General features: G+C 40.3%; 1 protein-coding gene across 2 annotated transcripts; it reads left to right on the top strand.

Annotated features, from left to right (window-relative positions):
* Nucleotides 1-1,245: 1,245 nt before the first annotated feature.
* cenpf (centromere protein F) lies at nt 1,246-24,494 on the top strand. 2 transcript variants are annotated; one of them, XM_042497132.2, is made up of 38 exons: nt 1,246-1,310; nt 3,003-3,174; nt 3,270-3,395; nt 3,601-3,671; nt 3,865-4,001; nt 4,255-4,346; nt 4,599-4,872; nt 5,063-5,265; nt 5,425-5,550; nt 5,676-5,804; nt 6,421-6,543; nt 6,833-6,968; nt 7,062-7,191; nt 7,318-7,597; nt 8,569-8,775; nt 9,050-9,258; nt 10,255-10,384; nt 10,827-11,105; nt 11,218-11,805; nt 11,961-12,134; nt 12,708-13,537; nt 13,710-13,921; nt 14,029-14,164; nt 14,268-14,400; nt 14,579-14,690; nt 15,067-15,320; nt 15,429-15,537; nt 16,105-16,310; nt 16,547-16,765; nt 16,980-17,123; nt 17,344-17,533; nt 17,614-17,711; nt 17,836-17,877; nt 18,119-19,255; nt 19,654-19,783; nt 20,124-20,825; nt 21,863-21,984; nt 23,461-24,494. In XM_042497132.2, exons 2-38 carry the CDS (start codon nt 3,013-3,015, stop codon nt 23,569-23,571), a joined length of 8,463 nt encoding a protein of 2,820 aa, XP_042353066.2. In that variant the 5' UTR covers nt 1,246-1,310; nt 3,003-3,012; the 3' UTR covers nt 23,572-24,494. The 2 variants fall into 2 exon arrangements, with proteins under 2 accessions (XP_042353066.2, XP_042352989.2); XM_042497055.2 differs by having other exon boundaries at nt 14,026-14,164.
* Nucleotides 24,495-25,228: the final 734 nt, after the last annotated feature.

The raw sequence follows: 25,228 nt of genomic DNA, 5'->3' as shown, positions 1-25,228 counted from the left end.
AGGTGACACAGTCAATTTTACCAACCCCTCTATGAACAATTGATTAAATCATAAAGCATCAATGAGGCAGTTTAACTCCAGGGAACTATTACAGTACTTCTAGACTGTAAGTGCTTTGTCATTATAGAAGACAGACCATCTTGTGAGTTAATTAGAAGAACAATAATTTTCCTTAATAAGCTGTGCAAATCTTGTATATCTTGTGTGTAGTTGGTAGTAGTGTGGTAGTTGTGTGGGTTTTGAACTGAATGCAGTAAACTGCGAGAGGATCCCCAACAACGACATATGCCGAGCAACCAGTCAGACCAGAGCGGAGAAAGGAAACTGAAAGTACCGAGCGAAGAGAGGGAGGAGAGCTGGCATCGGGGCGAGGCTGACCCAAGCCTTCTTCTGACTGATGTCTGGTTGCAGGAGAATAAAGTGGATGAGATGCAATTGAGGCTCACTTAGCAATGGGAAATCAGAAACTGCGCTGCGCACATATTCACAGAGACATAGTTAACCCCTAACATCCCATATCAAGCTGTTAGGCTGGATGGGCGGACCCTGTACAGAGCCGACAGGACACAAGACTCAGATGCACATTCAAAAAATGCACTGCAGGAATTGCATGATGCCATCAGCAGCAACATGCCCAAACAACCAGATGGGATTTTAATGGTTGCTGGCAATTTTAATCAACTCATCCTTCAACTCCAAAGTTGTACCAGGATCAAGGACAAAATTTAAGTTCATTTTTTAAAACTTTGTTTAAACATGATTAATAAATCTACCTTCTTAACTATTTTAGTTACAATATGAAATGCAGTGTAATACATTTTTTGTGAGCTTTTCATCCCAGCATAAAGTTGGCACTCTTACCTCATCCTTTAGTGCAGGGAGGCAATGAGTAGGAGAATGGATTTTTAAATGATGTCCACCTGCGGAGGACATCTTATTTGCCTGTTTATTGTAAGTACTTAAAAAGTCCCAGCACATGGAGGCGCTGCGAAACAGACAGCGGTACACCGATAACGTGCGTTGTATGATTTTTTTTAACATTGTATTTTACTCTATGTTCATATATATTTTATACATGTCTTGTAGACACCAGTACGGTGGGTGGCGGTATGCACTCAAAAGCTGGTATTGAATGCTGCCAAAAAAACAGGCATTGAAGAAGAAGTTATACGACTGCTCACAATACATCCATGCTGACGTCACTTGAACTAACCAATGGACGTGTAGCTGAGTGACTCGCGTGCAGTTTGAATTTTTCAACGAGAACAACCCAAACAGTCAAAGGGGGATAAAGGAGCATCGCGCCCAAAGTAAGTTTAGCTATCCTCAGTCTTAATTTTTGTAGCGAATTATTAGAGTGCAAATTAACGTTATTGCGTGTGTCCTTTCACAACACATTTGAAATCCCCAGCCGTTAATTGGTTGAGATAATCGTAGCATTTAAACTTCACGTTCGTTAAAACTATGACCAGTCCCGTAACGTTAAAGCAGCTAACGTTAGTCGAACAAAAACTATTGCTGCAAACGCAACGTTTACTTTCCTTTTCAAGTTAACACTAAATCAAAATTTTCTTTGCTTTATTCACAATGGTTGGTTTATCCTGCTGGTTAAAGATACCGCTATGTTGTAATATTAACCAATATCGATAACGTTAACGTCAGCTAACGTTAGCATTTTAGGATTGGAGAGTGGCTGTAATATTTGCCTCATCACCAGCCAAAATAAGCTAAGGTATTAAATTGCCCCAAGATTTTGGAGTCCACCAGCCACAGTGGCAGGTGGACAAAAAAATTAATTTCCATCACTGATTAACTTAGTCTCAAAGTTTACGTTTACGTTACTGTGTACGTTAACGTCTCTTTACGAACAAAGTGTCATGCATCAACTCCAGGTGTTGCCATTTTCTTGTTATTGTTAATAAGATAAGATAAGGACAGATCTATCTTTTATCCCGAGGGAAATTGTGCAGAATTTGTAATGCAAAGTTTAAGGAGTGCAGGTGCGAAGCATGCAACAAGGACTACCATAACAAAGTAGAAAAACAATGTATAGCAAATATAAAATACATGCACATAAGCACTGGCCCACAGAAATGTTAAAAATATAGCATCTAGCTAACAGTAGGTAGAAGATGGGGTTGCAAATTGTAAACACTTATTACTTATTAGTAAGATTAATGTTCGAGCATTCTTATTTGAAAAAAACAAAGACAAGACTAGACAAACAAGACCTTGCTTATTTCAAGCAATACTGTAGTTGTTTCTTAAGTAGCAATGATGTGTGGAAGATGAAGAAATCTCCGCAGACACTGACCTGGTTGCATAATAATCAATTTATTACAACAAAGTTCAGCATCCACCAGGCACCATGGTCTGCCTGGGAGAGGATTTAGGACCAATGCGAATCTCTCTATCTTACAGCTCATGCAAGTCTCTTATATAGGTACAGGCATCAATACATTTGTCAGTAAAGCAACTTCTCACCTGCTGTGATCAATCACAAGACCCCACATATATGTCCTTTTATGAAAGGAGCCTCAGTCCATGTTACTTTTAGCCTGGTGCCAGTATTCTGCACACTTGGCTTCCAGGCCTAACCATCCCTAGACCTTTGACCTCGAGGCCTCCTTGCTTAACCGAAATAAGAACCTTAAGAAACGGAGCATAATACACCACAATACCAAATGTGTTTTTCCTCAGTCAAAGCTCAGATCGGCAACATTCAGCACATAATTTGACAGAATTGCATGTCAAGCACTCAATTAAATTTCACGATTAACTGATTGTTAGTTAGTTGTTATCATGTGATTTACTTCCAAACTCTGCCATTTGTTGTGTTCCTGGGACAAAAGTATTTGTGGTTATCAGGTATTACATACAACACTTAATCTAACGTTTCTTATTAGACATATTGGTGTCATTAATGAGCTGCTACAGCATGTTGCAGATAACTAACATTGTATTGTTTGTCTCCTTTAAATAATGAATGTCTGTTCATTCAGGTTTTAAACCATGAGCTGGGCGGTGGAGGAGTGGAAGGATGGACTTCCAGGGAAGGCCCTGCAGAAAATCCAGGAGATGGAAGTCCAGCTGGACAAACTGAAGAAGGACAGGAACCAGAAACAGTTTCAGCTGGACTCTTTAGAGGCTGCCCTGCAAAAACAGAAACAAAAAGTCAGTGTTCGAGAGAAATGAGTGAATTGACTGAAAAAAATACACAGACACAAGAAAAGATATGAATCCATCTATTTTTTCCCATGTTTCTCCAGGCGGAGAGTGAACGTAATGAGACCTCTGCTTTGAAAAGAGAGAGCCAGTCTTTAGTAGAGTCTTGTGAAGCTTTGGAGAAAGCTCGTCAGAAGGCCGTCCATGACCTTGGAGTCAAAGAGCAACAGGTCAGTTACTTATGTTAGAGAAAAATAAATATCTGCTGCAGTTTATTGCTTTTTAGTTTGAAATTCATCTACTGCTAGGGAACAAAGATATCAGATCAGTGATGATTAACAGTCAATATTCATATTTTGTCAGATGTACTTGAAGCCAACAATACAACAATGTATAGAAAGAAATAACTCAACTATTTCCTATTCCTCTTCTTAGGTGAGCTACCTGGAAGGTCAGCTTAATTCCTGCAGGAAGACAATAGAGCGGCTGGAGCAGGAGCTCAAGAAGTGAGTTCAGTGTCTGCTGACATGCATTTTCATTGTGAAAGAGGGTGAAAAACAATGTAGCTCCTGTAATTTGTTGCTTTGCCAAGTACTGAGTAAGTCATGCTTAATGTAAATGGATATAAACTGTCTGATCTGATGGAAAGCACTGAAATCATGAATCCAAAATCACTGTTAATACTTTCCATCTGCTCAGGTACAAAAATGAACTGGATCGATCACAGCCTGCTGGCTCTTCTTCCTTGTCATCCTCCTCCTCTGAGCTTCAACCCTACAATACTCCACAGAAAACTTTTGCTACCCCGGCTCAGGTCCCAGTCCACCGACAGCAGGGTATATCAGTTTGTTTTTATCCTGTCTCAAGTTACTGCTGTATGTATTTCATGTTACTAGGTTTTTCTTCTTTTCCCCCCCTTTATCCAGTTTTATGTTTACCTGTCAGGCTGGTACTAATGCATATGTTTGCTATATTGTTCCTGCTCATCTACTTGTGGTCTTTTTATATGAGCCAGCAATGCAAACCTCTGTGGATCTGGGTGACTTTGTCTGTTTTCCCTAACATGATGTCTGTATTTGTATTCCAAAGATAACAGGCTAGATGAGCTTCAGGAGAAATACAACCAGGAAGTGGAAGAAAGAAAAAGGCTGGAGACTGAACTCAAAGTCCTGCAGGTCAAAGTGAGTACATTGCATAAAATACTTATTGTCTGTTTGCTTTTTTTATATTTGGTGATGTTAACTCTTCTCTTCTCTTCTCTTCTCTTCTCTTCTCTTCTCTTCTCTTCTCTTCTCTTCTCTCCTCTCCTCTCCTCTCCTCTCCTCTCCTCTCCTCTCCTCTCCTCTCCTCCTCTCCTCTCCTCTCCTCTCCTCTCCTCATCTCTCTCCTCTCCTCTCCTCTCCTCTCCTCTCCTCTCCTCTCTTCTCTTCTAGATGTTGAATCAGTCCTCAGTCAGTGTAAGTCACAAGGACATTGCTGCCCGCCAAGCTGGGTCTTCAATATTCCCATGGCAACAGCAGGATCAGGCACACAGCCGTCAGTCTCAGGATGCAATTGAAACGCCTCTGAAGAGGCGCGGTGCATCCCTGTGGGACGCCCATGAGGAGACGCCTATTAAAACCAGCCAGTGGATGAGCTCAAACAGAGCAGTGCAAAGTCCCTGTGGATCCTCCCAACAGATGGATCAGCTGAAGACCATTAACCAAGGTGGACTGTTTATAATTTGTTTTGGAATAATAGCTTGCATAGTTTTTGGTATTATTTTTCTGTGAAATATTAGGGAGCCTATCATATTGTACATATTCTACCTCTAAAAAATGTAGTTAGCTGCTTTCGAGTTCAATAACCAGATTCTGTCCAGCAGCAGGACTTACATTTTTTTCTCTGTCTTCATCAGAGCTGCGTGGCCGTGTGTCAGAGCTGGAGAGGAATCTGTCCACTCAGGAGAAGGAAATTCGTAGCCAGGCCTCCAAGCTGCAGGAACTACAAACCCAACTGAACCAGGCCCGGAAAGAGCTGACAGAACGGGACAGAGACCTAGCCAAGACCAGCCACGAGCTGAATCAGGCCACAGACAAACACCAGCAGGTTGTGGCTAAGGTAGGCTTCCATGATCAGTACATAGATACTCTAGTAATATAAGATATTTACTATTTCTGTTCTATTTCTCCTTGATTACTGAGTTTATAGTAGGTGAGATGGGTAAAAACTCAAGCAAACCTGTAAATGACTAACAAAGACTCTGCTTATTGTTGTAAGTGTTCATCAGTTGAGCAGAAACTGAAACAAGTCTCAGAGGAGATGAGCTGTCAGAGGCACAACGCTGAGAGCTGCAAACGAGCCCTGGAGCAGAAACTCAAGGACCAAGAGAGAGACAGTCAAAAGGTGCAAAGATCTCGAGTCATAACATAGTTAGACCTTAATGTTTTAGGTTTTACTCAATGTTATAAATACAAATACTTTTTAGACTTTTGGTCAAAAAAGGTTTGTCTTTGTTACGTTTTGTGTAGGAGCTAGCCCAGCTGCAAACTTCTCACAAGGCTTTGGAGCAGCAGCTGGACCAGACCAGAACCAAACTTACTCAAGAGATCCAGCAGTCCAAAAAAGACCACAACATGCTGCAGGCTGACATGGAGAAGGTAACTTTGTAACATTTCCAGTCTGATCTTTCTTCATCTACCTTGATTCCCTCTTTCTTCCCACAGCCGTCAACTTTGATAACCTCGAAGTCATTGAACCGTCTCTGAGGCTGGCACATAAGCTTCTAGTAATTATGTTGTGTAACTAATTAAAATGGCTACCTTAAAGATACTGTTACTCTCATTATACACAGACATATTTATTTTGATGTTGGCTGTGAGAAAAGAAGACGATTAGGCTCAGTTTAGGCTGAGTGGAAAACAGTTCATGATGTTGTAGACTGATGCATTTCCCATGTTTCTGTTGCTTCACTCCTGCCCTGTACTTAACCTCCAAGAGACTGACTGTTGCAGTATTAACTATTTCTGTTTGTATGCAAAACATGCCAGCTGCCAGCAATGTGGAAAATGTGGAATTGTATCTATCATATCAGAATTACTGAAATATTTTAACGCTGAAATGAAATTCAGTTGCAACTTAATCCCTTTCACATCATCTTCTGACTATTAAAAAATTTAGGGTACATGATATTTGTATTACACCTCTCAGATTTTCTTTCTTAAATGTTCTGCTGCCTTCTCATCTTTACTCCTCCCTGCTCCTCCTATTTTCCAGATGTGCTTCCAGAAGAGTCAGATGGAGAAGGAGGTGGAGGAGCAGAAACAGAAACTGCTAAGGTCAGAGCAGAGCCTCCAGGCCACCCAGACCAAAGAGCAGGACCTCCGCAAGAAAATGGAGGTGTGGTGCTTTCAGTAGAATATCCATTTAATGTTATTGTGAATTGATGACTAACTAACATGTCTACTGGCAGTAGACATGTTAGTAAACAGCAGTTTAGTATACCTAAATCAAATTCCCAAAATGTAAAGGTTTTAATATGTATGTATCTCAGCACTATGAACAGGTCTTCCCTTATTTCCATCACTTTGCATTTCCTGCAACCTTTTTTTTTGTCTCGTAGTCTTCCCAGCTACCTTTTACAGCCTTTTGTTGCCACTCATGTTTTCTCCACATTTCTTCCCTCTAGGAGCTTCAGAGAGAGAAGAATAGTGTGACTGTCCAGTTGGACCAGAGCAGCAGGCGTCTTAATCAGCTGGAGGAAGAGAAGAAGAGCGCAGACCAGAGCCTCAAACGCACCCAGGGGTTACTAGATGACCTCAAAGGTATATTACTTGAAAGAGATGCGAAGGCAACAGTTACTTCAGAGAATTATCTGAGATAATATAGCTTTTTAACTTGTCTTTTTTGCTCCTAAGCAAAATCCGAAGGACAGACGGAGGAGCTGAAGAGACTGCAGTCCAAACTGGAGCAGCAGACTCAGGCTTCATCCCGGGATCTGGAAAACTTAAAGAAGATGCTTTCTGATGCAGAGACCAAAAATGACAGGTAAACATAGTTTTACTGTAGAAAAAGAACAAAAGTTAGTCACACTTTGTAATGCGCAAAAAGCAAACTGTACTATGATATTTAAGATGCTCCTCAGTCATTGTAAATGTACTCATCGCACTGTAGATCTCAGAGTGAACTGCAGAAACAGAAGCAAGAGACAGAGAAGCTGACTAACAGGTTGACGGTGATGGAGAAGGAGTGCCAAGAGCTGAAATCCAGTCTCAGTGTGAGTCAGACTGAGAGTAAAGAACTGAGACAAGAACATCAGGCTCTGCTGGAGTGGAAAAACGAAAAGGAGACCTTGATTAATGAAACTGAGGCCATGCAGAAAGACTTCACTGACAAAATTATCAACTTGGAGAAAAGTCTTGCCTCCCTGAATGAGGCTAATGATGAAGTTAAGGTAAGGTGCTATAGTTCCTAGTATACTCACTTAAATTATGGAATTGAAAAGATATACCACACAGTTTTTTCCAGATTGATAAATTATTCTACTGCACACTTGGGTACTTGTCATGTTCAGCACAGAAGTGCATGTATTGAAAGAACTGATTTGTTCAGCTGTGCACCCCAAAACCTGCGGAGTGTTGCTTTGAATTCACAAATGAGTCATCTTTAATAACCGTAGTTGCTCCCCTCCAGTGTAACCACAGACACAAGGCGTTTCTCTTGTTTACAGGCTTTTATTATACAAACATGCGGTCACACATGTTGTCAATCATGCCGTGAGAACTAAAAACACACACAAAATCAAAATCTAAAAGAATCAGTACAAATGTCTCACTGAAAATTCATTACAAATGTCGCTATCTCTATTAGAATAAATAATAAGCTCGACAAACAAAATAAAACTGTACCGCAATGGCCTCATTAACTTTAAGAGGAGAACAGAAAGGTGTTGAGCATCTTCACAATTTATTTTCAGTAGTGATTTCACCACTTAGCCTCCATTACCTTGCAGGTAATGTCTTCAGCTGTAAAGGAAAGGGGAGGGGAACACCTCTAACAAGGGAATTTATACGTTTCGGTGTTCCTGTCCTTCCAGAGACACTTTTATAATTCATCTTACACACAGCATTATTTGATAAAAGACACACAAATCATGATTGGATCCAACTCAAATATTGATTCACTTGATTCATTATTAAAATTCAACTCAAATATATATAACTGCCACTTATGGCAGCTACAGTAACAAAGTTTGAAAGACCTTAATAGCACAGAAAATCATAACAAAGTCTATGAGGTCTGTTGAATGTAAAAACTTTTAACCTGTGTTGCTCAGTGCATTTTGGATGTGTTGTGTTATTGCCATTAATTAGCCTTTGCCCTGGAGATTCAGTGGACTAAATACATTTCTGCTCTCTATTGTAGAAGCAGCTCATGAGTGTGGAAGGAGACAAGGCCAGTCTGTCTGCTCACATAGATGCCTTGAAGGGAGAACTCCTCAACAAGAGCACAGAGTTGGAGGAGAGGGAGCATCAGTATAATGAGCTCCAGTCTAAATTCTCCGAGGCCGGACAGAAGCACATCAAAGACCTGGAGAATGTGGCTGTGCAAGTGGCTCAGCTTGAACTACAGGTGATTTATTGTATTGTTGTTCGCACATCTAAAATGTAAAATGTATTTATTGAAAAACATGGCGCCCCTCCTTCTTGTTTTGTAATGAAATTAGATGATAAACTGATTCTCTGCATCAGTGAATTACGCTGTATCCTTATTCAGATTTTGGTCTTGGTAACAGCACATGATACCCAGTATTTTTTAAAATCTGACTGGATGTCAAGCATTACAATCTGTATGCATTGTTTAAATATATTTTTCGTTTGGCCTAATGCTTACTTTATCTGAATAGGTCAAAGCTCTGGAGTTGCGGTTGCAAAAGGAAATAGCTCGAGCAGAGCAGGCTGAGAGGACCAACACAGAGCTGCAGGAGGAGCACCAGGCAGCCTGCGACCTGGTTCGCTCTAAAGACCAGCTGGTCGAATTGGGCCAAGCAGAGATCAGCCAGCTGAGAGAGAGCGTGGTTCAGGCTACAACTCAGCAAGAGGAGCAAACTGCCAGGTGGGAGTTTTATTAGTTGATGGTTAATTAATAATTTGAATGAACTCTTTTTCAAATAAAACAGTGCTGCAATAAATCCTACCTTCACAAGCTTTATAAAGTTTAGTTTTTGCTGAGACTGTGTCTAAAAGGTATTGATTCTTCCCTGAGTCACTCAGTGCGTTTACATGATGCTAGAAAAAGTCGAATTATTGTGTTAGTCTAACTAAAATGGAACTTTAAAAATACATCAAAACTGAATTTCTTAAGTCGAACTAATAATATAATTTGATTGGAAGTCGAGCTATTCTGTCATGTAAACACCTCTTCAGACTTTAATTGGACTCTGCGTTCTGCGTGTATTCCTAGTCGCCACGCCAGCCTCCTTCAGTGGTTAGGGATAGGGACTGTTTGTTATTTATGAGGTGGGGAAGGGGCGCTGCAAAACAGGTAAGGCGCTTTTTTAAAAAATTGAGCACTTGTGTTTCTAATTTTAACTTAGGTGAGGGACATACAACTTTAAATTGTAGTATTTTATATTTATTTTAAATAAAACAGTCACACCCTAGCCACCCCTTTCCTCTGATAAAGTACAGTCCCACAACACTGGCACAGAAGCTAAGCAATGTACTGCTGGGGACGGAGCTGCAGCAAAAGATACCTTAGTGTTTATTATATTTGAATATTTGCTCCTCTTTACCTTCCACAACAGCTAATGGAGGCAGCGGTAATCTCACAACCGGTGCTTTTATACTGGAACAAGAACAGTAGTCTGATGAAATGGCCTGATCAAACTATAACTGTATTTCAACTAAACTTCATGTAAACGTACTGACTGTGCAACATGACATTGTAGGGTTTAAGAGGATGATTCAGTCACAATAAAAAAACTTTCAGATGGCTGAGTCTTATGATACAAGTATGATATAAATACTGTGTCTTCATTGTTACCTTTGGGAGACATTAACTGTAGCTTGCTTTTGACATGCATATTCTGTTTCTGTGTCTAATCTCCAGGTTGGCAGAGGAGAAGGCTGCTCTGCTGAAGCAGTGTGAGGAGAGGGTTTCAGCAAAGGCTGATGAAAATGAGCAGCTCAAACTGCAGCTGGAGGAGACTCAGCAAGAGCTGCTGCTCACCAAAAACCAGGTCTGTTTTACTGGAATACAACAGAAACACTTTCAAACAAATTACCAGTCACTCATTATTTTTATATTAACTAGTATTTTCTTTAGAAATTATGTCATTTGTTTTGGAGTTAATTAAACATTATGGGCATTTTTGCAGTTGTGTTTATTTATGATGTTGTAATGGATTACAATATACTGTAAGGTACAAAATAATTGTGTGACCAATAAGAACATTATGATCAAAGTATCTTCTATTAAACATTAGTTCATATTTACCCAACATTATATCTTGCACTTTAAGAAGAAGCAGACGAGTATTATGACTGAGCCTATAATTTAAGACATGATAGATTAAATCTATTCTACTGACCTCAGTGATCTGCTCTGTACGTTTACATTATGTTGGGTATTATTTCTTGCTTTTGTCTTAACCATAGTTCATTCTTCACTTCATGTTTCAGGTCAGTTCCACGGATCAGTTCCTGAAGGTGCAGGAGCAACTGGGAGCTGAGCTGCAGAGACAAATTAAGACGCTGTCAGACAGTGAAGAAGAACTCAAAAAGATGCATGAGAGGAAATCAGAAGAGTTCAAGGAATTAGAGGAGGAGCTGAAGGATCTGCAAAGTGACACAGAAGAGAAGGAGAAGCAACTCAGTGAGGCAGAAGTTCAGATTTTGTCTTTGGAGAAACAAAACTCGGAGTTGGAAATTACTGTTCAAGAGATGAACAAAAGGGCTGAGGTAAATTATTTTACTTAATGTACTAATAATGTACTCTGTTTAGCAGTGTTTTTTTCATATATACAATGTGCTGTGTTAACAGTAAATAAACTTTAATCTGTTTCATATAAAGGACCTCCAGCAGGCTCACAGTGAGAAGATCAACCTACTTCTGGAGCAGATATCTTCCTTAGAAGAGGAGCTGGCTGCAAGCAAATTTGTAGCAGAGAAGCTTCCAGTCTTGCAGAATGAACTGGATGTGGCCAACCAGTCCCTTGCTGACCGTAAAGAGCATCTAGATGCTCTTGAGAAGACTCTCTCCTCCACTAATGAAATCAAGTCCAACTTGGAGAACACCCTGACAGAGAAACTTGATCTGATCTTAAATATGGAGAAAGAACTCAAAGAGCTCACAGAGAAGATGAGCAGAGAGTCAGAGAATCATGCTTTGGAGGTTGAAAGCTTCCTCAACAAAGAGAAGATCCTCAAAGAGAAGCTTGAAGCCGCCAAGAAATCAGCAACTGCTGCTAAAACGGAATCCAGTTCTAAACGGGAAGCGATCAGGACCATGAAAACGACACTGACGGCTGCTTCACAAGGCTTAGAAGAGAGAGACAACACGATAAAGAGTCTGAAAGAGAAGCTCAATGAAGCAGAGGCAGAGCAGACCAAAACGTCAAATCTTCTTAAGGAGAAGGTGGTTGCCATGAACAAAATCAAGGTTAGTTACTGATTGGTTATGTTTTTGGTCTTACGTGTCCGCAATCTTCATTCATACAGTAGGCACTGTATGTTAGTCTTGCCTGGAGTATTGTAACAAATTGGCAGATCAGAAGTGAGTTTTTTTTAAATAATTTTATTTTTCATGTCATTCAGGTGCAGCTTGAGATGCTGCAAATGGACCTGGAGGACAACGAGACAGCCATGAACTCTTTTGACAGTCAGGTGGAGGAGCTGAAGGGAACCATTGAGTCATTGGAAGCTCAGCTGGCTCACAACCAAACCCAGATGTCTGACATGGAGGCCAAGCTGGAGGACAGCAAAACCCAGGTAGAGCTACCGTCTCACAAAAAAGTCTATCAAAGTCAATGAATTTGAATGTGTCTCATAACTCCTGATTTATTTAATTGTTTAAAAATGGGCATCATCTTTAAAATCCCTGTGAAATGGAAGTTACAGCACCTATAGCTTCTGTACTGGGATGTATTTCTCAGTGAAAAAAACATGTATTTGAGACTGTTACAAGAGGGATTTGAATAAAATCCTACACTTTTAATTGGACCACCAAAAAGTGTGCAGCCTAAATGTTAAGTGTGATACGGAGCTACAGCAGAATCTGCTGTAGCAGGAGCTTTTGTAAATGCCCCTGAGTTGCAGGATTTGTCATTATATATTTGAAACTGTTCTAAAGGAAGAGATTGTGATGAAAAAAATATCCCGATTGGGAATTTTTGGCTTGTATTCAGCATATAGCAAGAGATAAATGATCAGTTAACACAGGGACACAGGATTTAAACTGGGAAAATGTATTTTTTATTTCGTGGGGACAGTTAAGCTCTTGTTGCTCTGTGCTGAAGAAAAAACATCCCTAATTGGATTCAGTCTAAACTGTAACTTTTTCAGGTCTCTGTCTTGGAGTCGCGGTTAGAGGAGGTTCAATCTCAGAACTCTGTGCTGGAGACACAGTATGTCACAGCTCAGGAGGAGCTGATGGAGAGGAGCTGTGAAATAACTCGTCTGGAAGAGGAGGCTGTTAATCAAAAACAGCTGGAGGAGAATATTGCTACTTTAGAGTCTAAACTCAGCCAGACCACAGAAGAAAATGTCAAGTTAGAGAAAACTCTCAAGCAGATAATCGTGGACAAAGACAATGATCTTAACCACTTGAAACAAGAGAAAAACAACCTCGAGTCTACGCTGAAGCAGTTAACAGAGGACAAAGAGCAACTGGAAAGTGAGATGATTCAAGTAAATGCAGCGAAGAAACAGCTGGAAGCCAGTCTAGACGAGCTTTCTGAGGAGATCAAGCGACTGCAGACCAACATTCAGCTGTTAACTGAAGAAAAGCTGAACATTGACCAAATGGCACGAGAAAAACAGGAAGCTGAATCAACCCTCAGACAGGTCATCGAGGAGAAAGCCCAACTAGATGTTATTCTCAATCTGTTAAACGAGGAAAAAGTCAAACTTGAGGCTCAACTAAGTGAGATAACCTCCGAGAAAAATGACTCTGTTGCTATCTTGAATCAGGTAGGTGAGGAAAAGCTTCAGCTGGAAGTTAACTGTAATCAGCTGGCTGAAGAGAATATCAAACTACAGTCAAGTGTGAGCCAAGTCACTGAGGAGAAGCTGCAGTTACAAGAAAGCATAGAGAGGCACAAAGCGGAGGTGGCTTCACTTCATGAGCAGCTAGAAATGAGGGACAAGAGGACCGAGGAGGAGGACAGAGAGAGGTACGTCCATCTTTAGTTTGTATGATTCACTACTGTGTAGTTGAATTTGGTAGTTTGTATGTATATTTTTGTACTTTTATTAAATGTTTTGTTTACAACTAAGAGCTTAAATTACAATAGCATCATTTTAATGGTATTTAAATAATGTTATTTAATGTTTAATGTATTACAGGAGCCAACGGTTTGAGGCGGAGCAGGCAGAACTGCATCAGAAGTTAGCGTCCTTACAGAGCGAGCTGACCGTGTTCAAGCAGCAGTACGACACACTGCTGGAGCAGGTGGGCCGACAACACGGCCTCATACAGCAGCTCTCAGAATCACAGGGAGCCCAGAAGCCAGGAGAAAAAATCTGCTATATGGAGAGTGAGGAGACAGGGATCGTTGGTGAGTTTCAACCAAAACCAGATAAATTACATTCATAAGCCACAGCGGCTACCTCAATATGAATGCAGACATTAATATTGAGTTATCTGTAATTGTTTGCCCAGCAGAAGCAGCAGGACAGACTGATATCGAGCCAACACTTGACACAAGCACCAATACTAAGTCCCTTACAGTAAATGAACAGCTGTGCCCCATGGTGTGTGAACTGGGTGAACTTTCTCACCAGTCCGAAGAGGACTTCAGGTACAATGAGTTTTGTAGTAAGGACAAATACACAACTGTATACTTTTGTGTGGTTGTGCTTTATAGCGTGATATATAAATCTAATCTCCCTCAAACCTGGTAGTGAGACGAAGCTGGTGTTAAAAGAGGACATCAGTGAGCAAGAGACGATCCAGGATGACCTGGCAGAGGGGAGGGAGGAAACATCGGGTAATGAGGAGCAGCAGCACCACCATCAACAGCAAGCCTTAGATCAGGTAAAATAATGTGTCCTTCAGTCAAACTTTCATGGGTTTAAATTGGGAGATACTTGCTTTATTATTCAGTAATGAGATAGTTGTTACTGAGATTTCTCTACGAGAAGGGGATGTTTTGCATAAAGAAGTTTAGCATTTTGTTAATGAAAAATGTGTGTTTTAATTATATTTCTTGCAGCTTCCTGAGGACAGTGGCAGTCCCAGAGATGTTCCTGAAAATAAATCAGAAACTTCTGAGCTTTCTCTACCATTAGCCTCCGTTGGTGAGACCAGACAGTCCGAATCCTCTGGTGAGTAATTCAATGCTGCCTATGACTGCATTTTAAATAATTGTATTTTTTTTCATTATAGATCAGTTTGTTTCACACTGAGCTTCCACCTTAGTCTCATGATTTCAGCAATCTCTTCAAAAAAAGAATATACTAGTTACACTACCAGTGGTAATTCAGCTTTTTACGGGGATCCATATTTTTAAGACTTAAAAAAATAAAGCTTTGAACTTTTTGCTCAGAATAGATAAGTATTACAACCTATTTTAGACTTCCAGGCACCTAGGCTTGATACTACATGCTGAATTAGAGGAATTTTGATTCACACTATGAATTATTTGCCTAAATCTGACCAGTGATGTTAAAATAATTTGTATATATTCAACCTGTTTATCAGTGACAGAGTTGTCCCAGGTACAAGATGACCTCAACCACTTCACTGAAATGATCCAAAAACAAGAACTCCAGGCCCTGCGCTCAGAGTTTGACCTGCTGAGGGCCGACCTCGCACTCAGAATGGAGTTGACCTCTGAACTCGAAGTCCAAGTTCAAGACTTAGAAAAGAAAGTTTGTGCAGCAGAGGAGCAGGCACAGGGTGCAGCACACAAGCTGAACGTTGCTTTGGATGAAAAGAAAGTCATTGCTGATCAGGTAGGTGGAAGATATCACAGAATGGCAAACACCACATAAATAAAAATGGCATTTTTACACTGCCACTTTAGTATAACTGATACTGATACTGTGTGCTTAATTTTTTAGCTGGCTCGGCTGTCAGAGGAGAGGGAGACATTAACACTGCAGCTGCAAACGGCTAAATTCCAGCTGTCGGATGTTATGGAGTTAATGGAAGGACTGGAGATGGCCAAAGGTAAATATTTTCCATATTTCATCTTACTGCATATGCATAATGCATAAAAACAACAGTGTGAGATTATTTACTGATTTTAAACCTTAGTCTGAGACATACATATGTAGGCTGGTGAGACCATCCTGATCATGTGAGCTCAACATTTTGTTTTACAGAATTTTGAGCTCAAGTTATCAGTGGGATCTTATTATGCTAATGTAAATATGTGGGTGAGTGTAAAATTCTCCCTTGTGGTTCCTGAACAGCATCACTGGCAATTGATCTGTGTAGCAAGCAAAATAAACAGTGAGGGTCAATCAAAGAACAGTTACTGATGTTCATGTTGTTGAGTCAAATCAAAACGAAACATGGTGAATCAGCTTATGTTTTGTAGTGATAGGATTTTGTAGTAAAGTAGGCTTATTTGAGCAGCTTTCTTTTATTCACCAACATGTATTTTTACTGGTATTTTGGGAGCGCTAAATGTGGACCCTGGATGGCACAGCATAGTTTATGAAGGAATACGCAGTCTTTTAGTCTATCTTAAGGCATGTTAGTATTGATTTGATATTTTCCTTGTTTCTGTAGGTGGATGGGATGAGAAATTCCTTCAGCAGGAGAGTGAGCTGAAGAGAGTTCGCTCAGAGAAAGCCAACCTAGAGCAGCACATCCTGGGCATGGAGACCGATCTGGAAACGTTGCAGGGCGAGAGGACCAAACTCACTGATGAGCTGGAGACCCAGAGGAGGACTTGTTCAGGCATGGAGCAGCAGATAGAAACACTCATCACAGAGGTGAGCGTCAAAAGCTGATGTGCCAAAACATCAAAATACAATGTTTGACTGTGTCAGGGCTAGATTCATGTGCATGTTTTGTAAAAAAAAATATCAAAGAAATGTATATGCTCAAGCATTTTAGTTTTTAACTTCTGGAAAATCTGACAACACAGTAAGATATTAGTGAATATGTTGTGTTTATTTTAAGATTACTGATCAGTTAGACATAACTATTCTAAATCTTATTTCTCCAGACAACCCAGCTGAGGTCTGAACTTGTGTCCTGCACTGAGGAACGAGATGACCTGAACCAGTCTTTGGGCCAATGGAGGGAAAAAGTTCACAGTCTGGAGAAGACTAACTGTGACACCAGAAACCTAATTACCATCCTGGAGGATGACATCAGAGCAGGGAGGAAGGAGTATGAAGCTCTGCAAAACAGCATGGAAAAACTGAAGACAGAGAAGCAACAGGTATGTACATGAAATGTTCAAAGGTCTGGGACCAGGGTACAATTCTTTTTTTTCCAATAAAAACAATCCCTGATGTTTTTGTTTTTCTGCATGAGTAAGGTTGTCAAAAGTGTTCATACCTCCATCATTTTTCCATACCACGTGTTTAAGGTTTAAAATTTTGGTATTGTAGCAACATTATAAAGAGCTAATTTCTTAATTTCTTTTATTAAAGCTGTTGGAGCAGATTAAGGCACTGGAGCAGGCAATATCCCAACAGAGTGGAGAAAAAGAGGAGCTTATGGGGCAGCTTGACAAGATCAAAGAAGACCGAACCTCGGCCAGTCAGAGCACTGAGTCCATGGTTGGCAAGATACAGGTGAGGGGGTTATAACTTGCTGAGGTCAGCTTTCCTCAGGAAACATATCTTCACAAAGCTTGCTCTTTATCTTATCAGTTAAAAACTAAATGAAGTGTTTTGTGTGTCAGAAAGCCTAAACATGCTGTTAGTACAGAGTGCAAGGACTGATGAAACCTCAGAAGGTTCAGATGCTGTTAAGTTTCTAATCCTTCATCTTTCCCTTCTGTTTTTCCTCAAGGCTTTAGAGGGAGAAGTGTGTCGTCTCTCGCAGTCTCTGGAGTCCTCTCTACTGGAAAAAGGAGAGATTGCCTCTCGTCTGAACTCCACACAGGATGAGGTCCGACAGATGAGGACTGGTATTGAAAAGCTCCAGGTCCGCATTGAGTCGGACGAGAGGAAGAAAAAGAAGATGGGAGAGCTGCTTAAAGGTGACTTTAACATCTTTTGAAGTTACATAACCTCTAGTTTTGCGAGGTGTTGGCCTAAATGTGACTCTTTATCTCTTTAGCTGCCCAGAGGAAGTCTGACTCACTGCAAGAATGCATTGATGCCCTGGAGCGTGAGAAGGAAGACACAGAGCAAAGTCTTGAGGAAGCTGTGCTGCAGGTATTCTAGTCTGCCTCATGTTATGATTAATATTGCCTGGATAAAATTCACATGTTGGGTTTTGATAAAGGGTCAAGATTCGTTCAGTCTGTACTAAATAAAAAGTTTTTATTCTCTTATACAGGCCGAAACAGCCAAAGCTGAACTGGAGGAGGAAAGGGAAAAGGTACATTCATATTTATCTGTTTTTGGCTATCTGATGCCCTTTGCTGTCAGTCTGTGATACGTTTTTTTTTCTTTATGTTCTAATGGTACAACATTACCGTCATAAACTAAGCAATATTTTAATCAGTTTTCTCCCTTTATCTCATTCTGCTCTTTTCCTTTTCATCTTGATTTCCTCTTTGGCTTGTTTCACAAAATCTGTTGCTGTCGGATTTGAACTATCGCCACCTCCTGACCCTCAGGTGGAAGAGGAGAAGAGAGAGCTCGGCGAGAAACTATCAGAGCTCTCAGCCACGCTGGACAGCCTGAAATCTGAGAAAGAACGCATGGAGAGAGAGCTGGAGACAAAAAACAGAGAGACAGAGGAACTGAGGGCTGCTAAGGAGGAGCTGGAGAGAGGGTTGGAGAAGGCTCAGCTGGATAGAAAAGAGGAAGATGAAAGACAGAAATACAGAATAGAACAGCTGGAGAAAGGACTGAGAGAGGAAGCAGAGAAGCAAACGAAACAGGTGGATGACCTTCAGGCGCAGCTGGAAGCTTCTCGGCAGAGAGAGTTCTGCCTTGAACTAAAGAGTGCAGAAACAGAGGAGGAGAAAGAGAGGATGCAGTCTCTGCTAGTGGAGATGGAGAAACAAAAAACCTGTCTGCAGGCTTCTCTTGAGGAGTGGCAGACAGAAGGAGAGAGGCTCCGCTCTCATGGAGAAGAGTGGGAGAAAGAGAGAAATAATCTGAGGAACAATATTGAGGCTTTGGAAGAAGAAATGAATTGTCTTAAAACACTCATAAAAATGAAAGAGACAGAGAGAGAAGTGTTGGAGAAGGAGGCTGAGCAGAGACAGGCCTCAGAAAAAGAAATTTCGTCTGTTATTGCGGAGAAAGAACAGATTGAAGAAGAGAATAGACGGCTGGCAGACGATAAAGAGAAACTGCACTTGACTCTAGTTTCAGTTGAACAAGAGAGAGACAATCTGCATTGCACTCTTGCATCAGTAGAACAAGAAAAAGGAAGACTAGAGCTGGAGAGGGGGGTGATAGCTGATGAGAAAGAGAAGCTTCAGTCGAGCCTTTTGTTGATAGAAAAGGAAAAACATGACATGCAACAATCTCTTTCTTCATTAAAGGAAGAGAGGGAGTCAATAAAGGAGAAGAAACAGGAGCTAGAGGCTGAAAAGCAGGAATGGCAGTCATCCCTTTCTGTGATTGAAGCAGAGAAAAATAACCTTTCTTCAGCTCTTTCTTCACTGGAACAAGAGAAACAAAGAGCAGAAGAAGAGAAAGAGAAACTCAGAGAAGAACAAGAGACTCTTCAGTCTACAGTTGCCTCTATGGAGAGAGAGTTGAAGACATGCAAGCTGTCTGTCACACAGCTCAATGTGCAGGTATGCACACTGGTTTTAATTGTCTACACGTGCAAAAAAAAATCCATTTCGCCTGTAGTAATCACCAGTTCATTTTTACTTGTTTGTGTCATCTTTAATCCTTTATAAAGAAAAGCCTGAATCCAAAATACCAGAATAAGTCAACATAACAGGTTCAAAATGTCAGAGCAGCTGTTTCCACAAGAGAATCATCATCATTTCAAAGTCTAGAAAATCATTAGAACAACAGTCTTCAATGAGACATGAGTGAGATTATACCTTTTCAGGGAAGAGTAAAATAAAACTACGCTGGCATGCTTTAAGAAATGATGTGTCCTCATCAAATGTCCAACCACTCTGCATATGTGTAAATCTCTGAATCTGACTAAATCTCACAACTTTCTCTCCACCCATTTCAGGTGTCTGAGCTAACATCTCAGGCTGCTCGTCTGTCTAAAGAGAGAGACTCTGCACTGAGTAAGATGAGTCTTTGGATGAAGACCTGCAAACAGCTGGAGCAGGAGAAGCGAGAGATGTTAAGCAGCTCAGGTGTGGAAACACATTCAACAGACATCAGTTTGTGTTCTTAAATAAATCTTAATTAATCCAGGATCTGAATACTTGCAGACAAAGGCCAGTATTATAACAAGTACAGATAATAAAATAATTATGTTTTAATATATGATGCTCTGATTTGAAAGAGAATGGCTATAATAGCATTAGTCCATCTACTAAAATGACATGAAATTAAAAAATTCTGAAAATGCGGACATATGCCACCCTTTTTTCCTTTAGGATCACACCCTTCAATGTCCCAACCTGCATAGTCCTCCAAAAACTGAAGTTGCGGCTGAATAATTTCGTTAACATAGGCCACTTTTTGTTGCAGGCAACGCAAAGAGCAGCGAGGAGGCGCAGTCTGAGCTGGACCAGCTGAAGATGGAGGCAGAGACAAGAGAGAAGGAAGTGGAAGACCTGAAGACTGTCCTGCAGCAGAAGATGGTGGAGGCAGAAGAAAAAACTAAGGCAGTGAACAAACTTGAGGCTGCTCTCGAGGGAAGGAAGAAGGAGTTAGAGGAGAGAAACGCAGAGCTGGAGGAGATGAAGAGTGACTTAGATGAACTGAACAAACTCATGGAGGAGAAAAGCAGGGAAGCGGACGAGAGCATGGATAAATACTGCAGCCTGATGGTTAAAGTCCACAAACTGGAAGAGACCAATGATGCACTGACAACACAGCTGGAGCAGCTCACTGCTAGCCAACGTGCTAACGAAGCTAACGTCCACTCGAGCAGCACTGACAATACTCGTCGCCGTCGCTCAGGAAGGAAGTCTTCCTCCAAACACCTGGAAGAAAAACTGGATGACAACACTGAGAACATGGCTCCTTCAACACCTCAGAGGTCTCCTCTGGGGTCATCGTCAGCGAAACGGGGTCATGGTGACATCAGTGATAAAGACAGTGCCCAGGAGGCCCTGCACAACCTGACAAAGAAGATCAAGGCCAATGCAGCGACAACACCCAAACCGAGAACTGAAGAGGACGACGAGGAGTTCAGACCAGAGGGACTTCCTGAGCTGGTGCAGAAAGGTACGCGATGTCTTGTGATCTAATGTAGCCACAAATGTGTCACAAGTTCACAACACTGAGATAAAAAAGACACTAACATGTTTGTTTTCTGTGCAGGTGTATTCCAGTGTGAGTCATAGTTTTAACAGTCCAGTCTCGCATGTTAGGGAGAGAGTGTGATTAGCTTCTAATGTAGAAAGGTTAGAAAATGTAATATTTACTGGGAATTGGCACCGGTAACATGCTCTTCCATAATTTCTGTGGGTTTGAAAATACTGTATGACTCTACTGGTTTCTGACCCCCACAAGGGATCACTAAAGCTTCACAGAGGCTCACATGGCCCTGATTTTATGGGGTGTTAGACAATTTATATTAAAAAAAAAAAACCAAAACAATATAGTCGGCTATGGACTATTATTCATGATATAAACTAAAAAAATTCACAGGATAAGGACATCAAACTACCTTGTCTTGCATCAGATATTTACACAGTCAAACAGCTAAAGAGCTAAAAAAAAACACTGGCCAAGCATCAGTGAGAAAGAAATGCATGATTGTTTTAAAAACAAACAAACAAAAACACTGAATACATGCTATTATATAATAAGTTCCTAAAAGTATCATGAAAAGTCATCTATAATGCAATATTCAGCAGAAATAATCTATTCAGAACTCATCTAAATCACTCGTTTTACACAAATTTCCTGCAGTTATTGTGTTCACTTTTTGGGTTAATTGTTTAACGGTTGTTTTGCTCTGTTATTGCTCTGCATTTTATGTAGTATTAATTATCCATGAAATATGTCACTGACTCAGGGGTTGATTTATTAACAAAAAGGTTGAAAACCACTGCTCAGGGCCATTTTTTTTTTTTTTTTTTTTTTTTAAGATTACTACTGTTCATCATGAGCTTAAGACACAGATGTGTGTTGAACAGGCTTGTTAACTGTTAAGACTCGGGCGCAAAAAACAATGAATCACTGCGTGGAATATTAGTTGGCATGATCATCATTCTCCATAGCGCAAAAAAATCTGAAGTCGTCATTTGTACTCTCAGGCTTTGCTGATATTCCTCTGGGCGAGGCCAGTCCGTTCATCATGAGGAGAACCACAGTGAAGCGCTGCAGTCCTCGACTGGCTGCCAAACAGACTGTTTCCACATCTGCACCTGATGGGAAGGTGAGCAGCAGAAACAATCTCTGTCTCTCTCTCACACACTCACACACTCACACACTCACACACACAGTACAGTATTCCTCCTGAGCTATCCCCAACAGCCAGCACCACAAAATAAACTTACACTCACGTCAGCAGAAATGGCGAGCTCTTTAATGCAGTGAATCATGTCACTATATAATACAATAAAGTCATTACATGGTGTAAAGCAGAGTGTTGTGAACAGTGGAGTCTGACTCCAGGCAGAGAGCAGAAAGGAGGACAGAGATGAACAGATCTGAATGTGAGCTTTGTGGTGTGTGTCAGTCTGAGCGTCCTCCTGAATGTCCCACGCTTGCAGTTGGCTTGACGGCCTAAACCAAAAACCTTTTAAGTTGTTTTCCTTCAAGTCTGCACCTGCAGTGGTCTAGTGTTGCTGTTTCGTCTTGTTTTTGTGCTGAAATGGGCATTGCCCCTTTACTGACGAAAATATCAAATGACCCAGAGAGCAAGCTGAAACGATCAAGTCCCCCTCCAAACCCTTTATAAAGTATGTAAAAATAATGTCCTATGATAAGTAGTTTCTTAAACAATGCAAAAAAGTGCAGGAAAGAGATGCAGTATTTCTTCTTCATGGAGAAAATCTGGATTCCTGCACACCATTGCTTTTTGCTCTGCGTTGACTGGTGAAAGAACAGTGTGCATAAAGACGGTTAATGTTGGCGTTAGAGGACGCATCACAGAGTTGCAGCCACATTTTTAAGCCTCAGTCAGACCCAGATGAGGAATCTGTTCATCAAAACAGCAACTAGCAAACATATCAGAATGGTGAGTATAGTTCACTTCTTTTATTGGTTTATGTTGTTTGTTAGCCTGTAAGCTAACTGGGTCATCATCACAGACACCGTCCCCTTCAGTAGAGGAATGTAAAAAGACAAACTTTGCAGACACAAGTCAGTATAGACAATGTCACATGTTTTAGTAAACATAAATGTGTGAAAAATATTTAAAAGTGGAGGGGGACTTTAATGATGTCTTGTCAAATGTTGGTAAAATACAGTCTAGTGTTTCTGATCGATATCATAAAGTTAAGAAAAAATTAACGTAGTGTCATTAAGGAACTTTAGAGTGCGTGATTATTTTCTGCCAACTTTCACGATCAAAGTGTATATTCTGTTTTATGTAGCCAGGCCTCTAATGTGTCCTCAGGATATCTGCACCCCCTCTCACCTTTTTATCAGTCCAGGTCAGCCTCTAATCGTGTCAGGTCAGCTGAAGTGAACCAGTTGTGATATACAGCGCTGTATTTTTAGAGACTGTAGAGGTGTGAAGTCAGAGGTTAAGAAAAAAAAGTCACTTAAACCTGTTTGGCTAACACACACCCCCACTATTGATTGTGTGTCTTCAAGTGTATCTAATTCACAAATTCCTCTTCTACCTAGTTGGGTTTTTCTTTCCCTCTCTTCATTTGATCTTCCTCGTCTTGCTCTTCATCCACAGGTTTTGGGGCCCATACCCTTCCAGAGTCCCTCTGTGGACAGCTCCAACAGGGAATGCCGCTCCCCGAGTGGTGTGGAGAAACAACAAGTAGACAACTGTCAAGTCCAGTAGATTAATGTACACACACACACACACACACACACACACAGTTCTGTACTGGTGATTAATTTGTAGAAATATACACATGCAAACTCATATACACAAAATACTAACATTACACTTTTTTTTTAAATGACACATTGAACTTTTTAAATGACACATTGAACTTTAAGTAAATACATTCACCCTTAAAGTTTTTAACACTTAAGATGCACCTTTTTGTCTTTCTTTTTGGGGTGTGTGTGTTTGTCTGTGTCTGTGTCTTTCTTTGAGGACTGCAAAAGGCACAGCTACACTTTACCTGCCATTCTCTTCATGCTAAACTAGTTTAAAAGTTAGTCATCAGCAATAAAATAAATCACGACCCAGATTAAGACAATAGGGCAGATTAAAGAGGAAAAATCATCAAAAATCCCCAAATGCTGATTTTCATCACAGCACTACTTTTCATGATGTTCCCTTTATAAGTGTGTTTCAGAATCAATGAAACTACGATTGTTTTGTGACGCCTCTGAATGTAAACGTCATGTCTTCACTCTCAATCAGTTTGTCTTTGTCACTGACCCTCCCGTTGTACTTTTTTTTCGTACTGTTCTTGTTCTGCATATGTGTGTTAGAGAAACTGAACATTGTAAATAGCAGATTATATATAACAGCCTTGCGTCATCCACCTTTCACTCCTGTATTTCACCACCTAATCGCTAATGGCAGCTAACCAAGATTTTATAGATTTTTCTTTTCTGTTTCATTTATTGTGGATGTTTTTGTAGTTTAAGTCGAAATTTTTCATTGAATTTTTTTCCTTTCTTAATCTGTGCAGCAAATGTTGAAAACACATCTGCATTTTATAGATTTGTTTTTTTATTCAGCTAAATGTTTTTGATTGTTGTAAATATTTGATGCCCTTTTTTATACTAAACCTTTACTGCTTCACAGCTCGTGTGGTCTCTTTGTTCATACACATCAGTATCTTGTCTTTGCTGGTATTTAATAACTTGAAAATATTTAGGAATTAAAATATGTGTGCAGCTGTAATGCAAGTACACTCTGCCACCACAGGGTGGAGAACTTGCATGTGAGATAGAGTGTTGTGCTTTGCCAGTGTGACTGTCTGTGCTGGAGTCATCTCCAGCTGTCAGCCAAGGAAAATAAAACACGACATGAGAAACTTTATGTGGTGTACCAGGACCAAACTTTAGATTGATTTAGGGTATTTTAAGCTTGTTCGTTTTAAAATGCCTTAAATTCAACTAGTAAAGTATTATGCCTTAAGAGTATTTTAATACTCTTAAATTTGAAATTGTGGGCTCTTAATTTCCGCAATCATTTTTATCTAATTTCATTTATCAATTTTTTAAATTCTAATTTTAATAACCATGTTTCCACAAAAAACAAAAAACTTACCTCTTCACTTCACAAATACTACCTACCTTTATACCTACCTGCAATGCTTGAATAAGAAAAAAGTTTGCCTAAAATTCAGCCATATTTGGTTTTAAAATGTCTTAAAAAGTAATAAATTAAAGTTTCGCATACCCAAAGACACCCTGAATTCACTTACATTAAAAAATAATTTAATTTCCATAGTATGTTTCACTGTCCTCTTCCACTGAGAAGTGCTGTGCTGTAAACTGACAAATGTGTTGAAGTAATTAGACTTTAATTTTGA

Source organism: Plectropomus leopardus, chromosome 1 (assembly GCF_026936395.1).
Source record: "Plectropomus leopardus strain MGB_pleo_1.0 chromosome 1, ASM2693639v1, whole genome shotgun sequence".
NCBI lineage: Eukaryota > Metazoa > Chordata > Actinopteri > Perciformes > Serranidae > Plectropomus > Plectropomus leopardus.
Note: the sequence above shows the minus strand (reverse complement) of the source record. Positions and strands in the feature narration are given on the sequence as shown.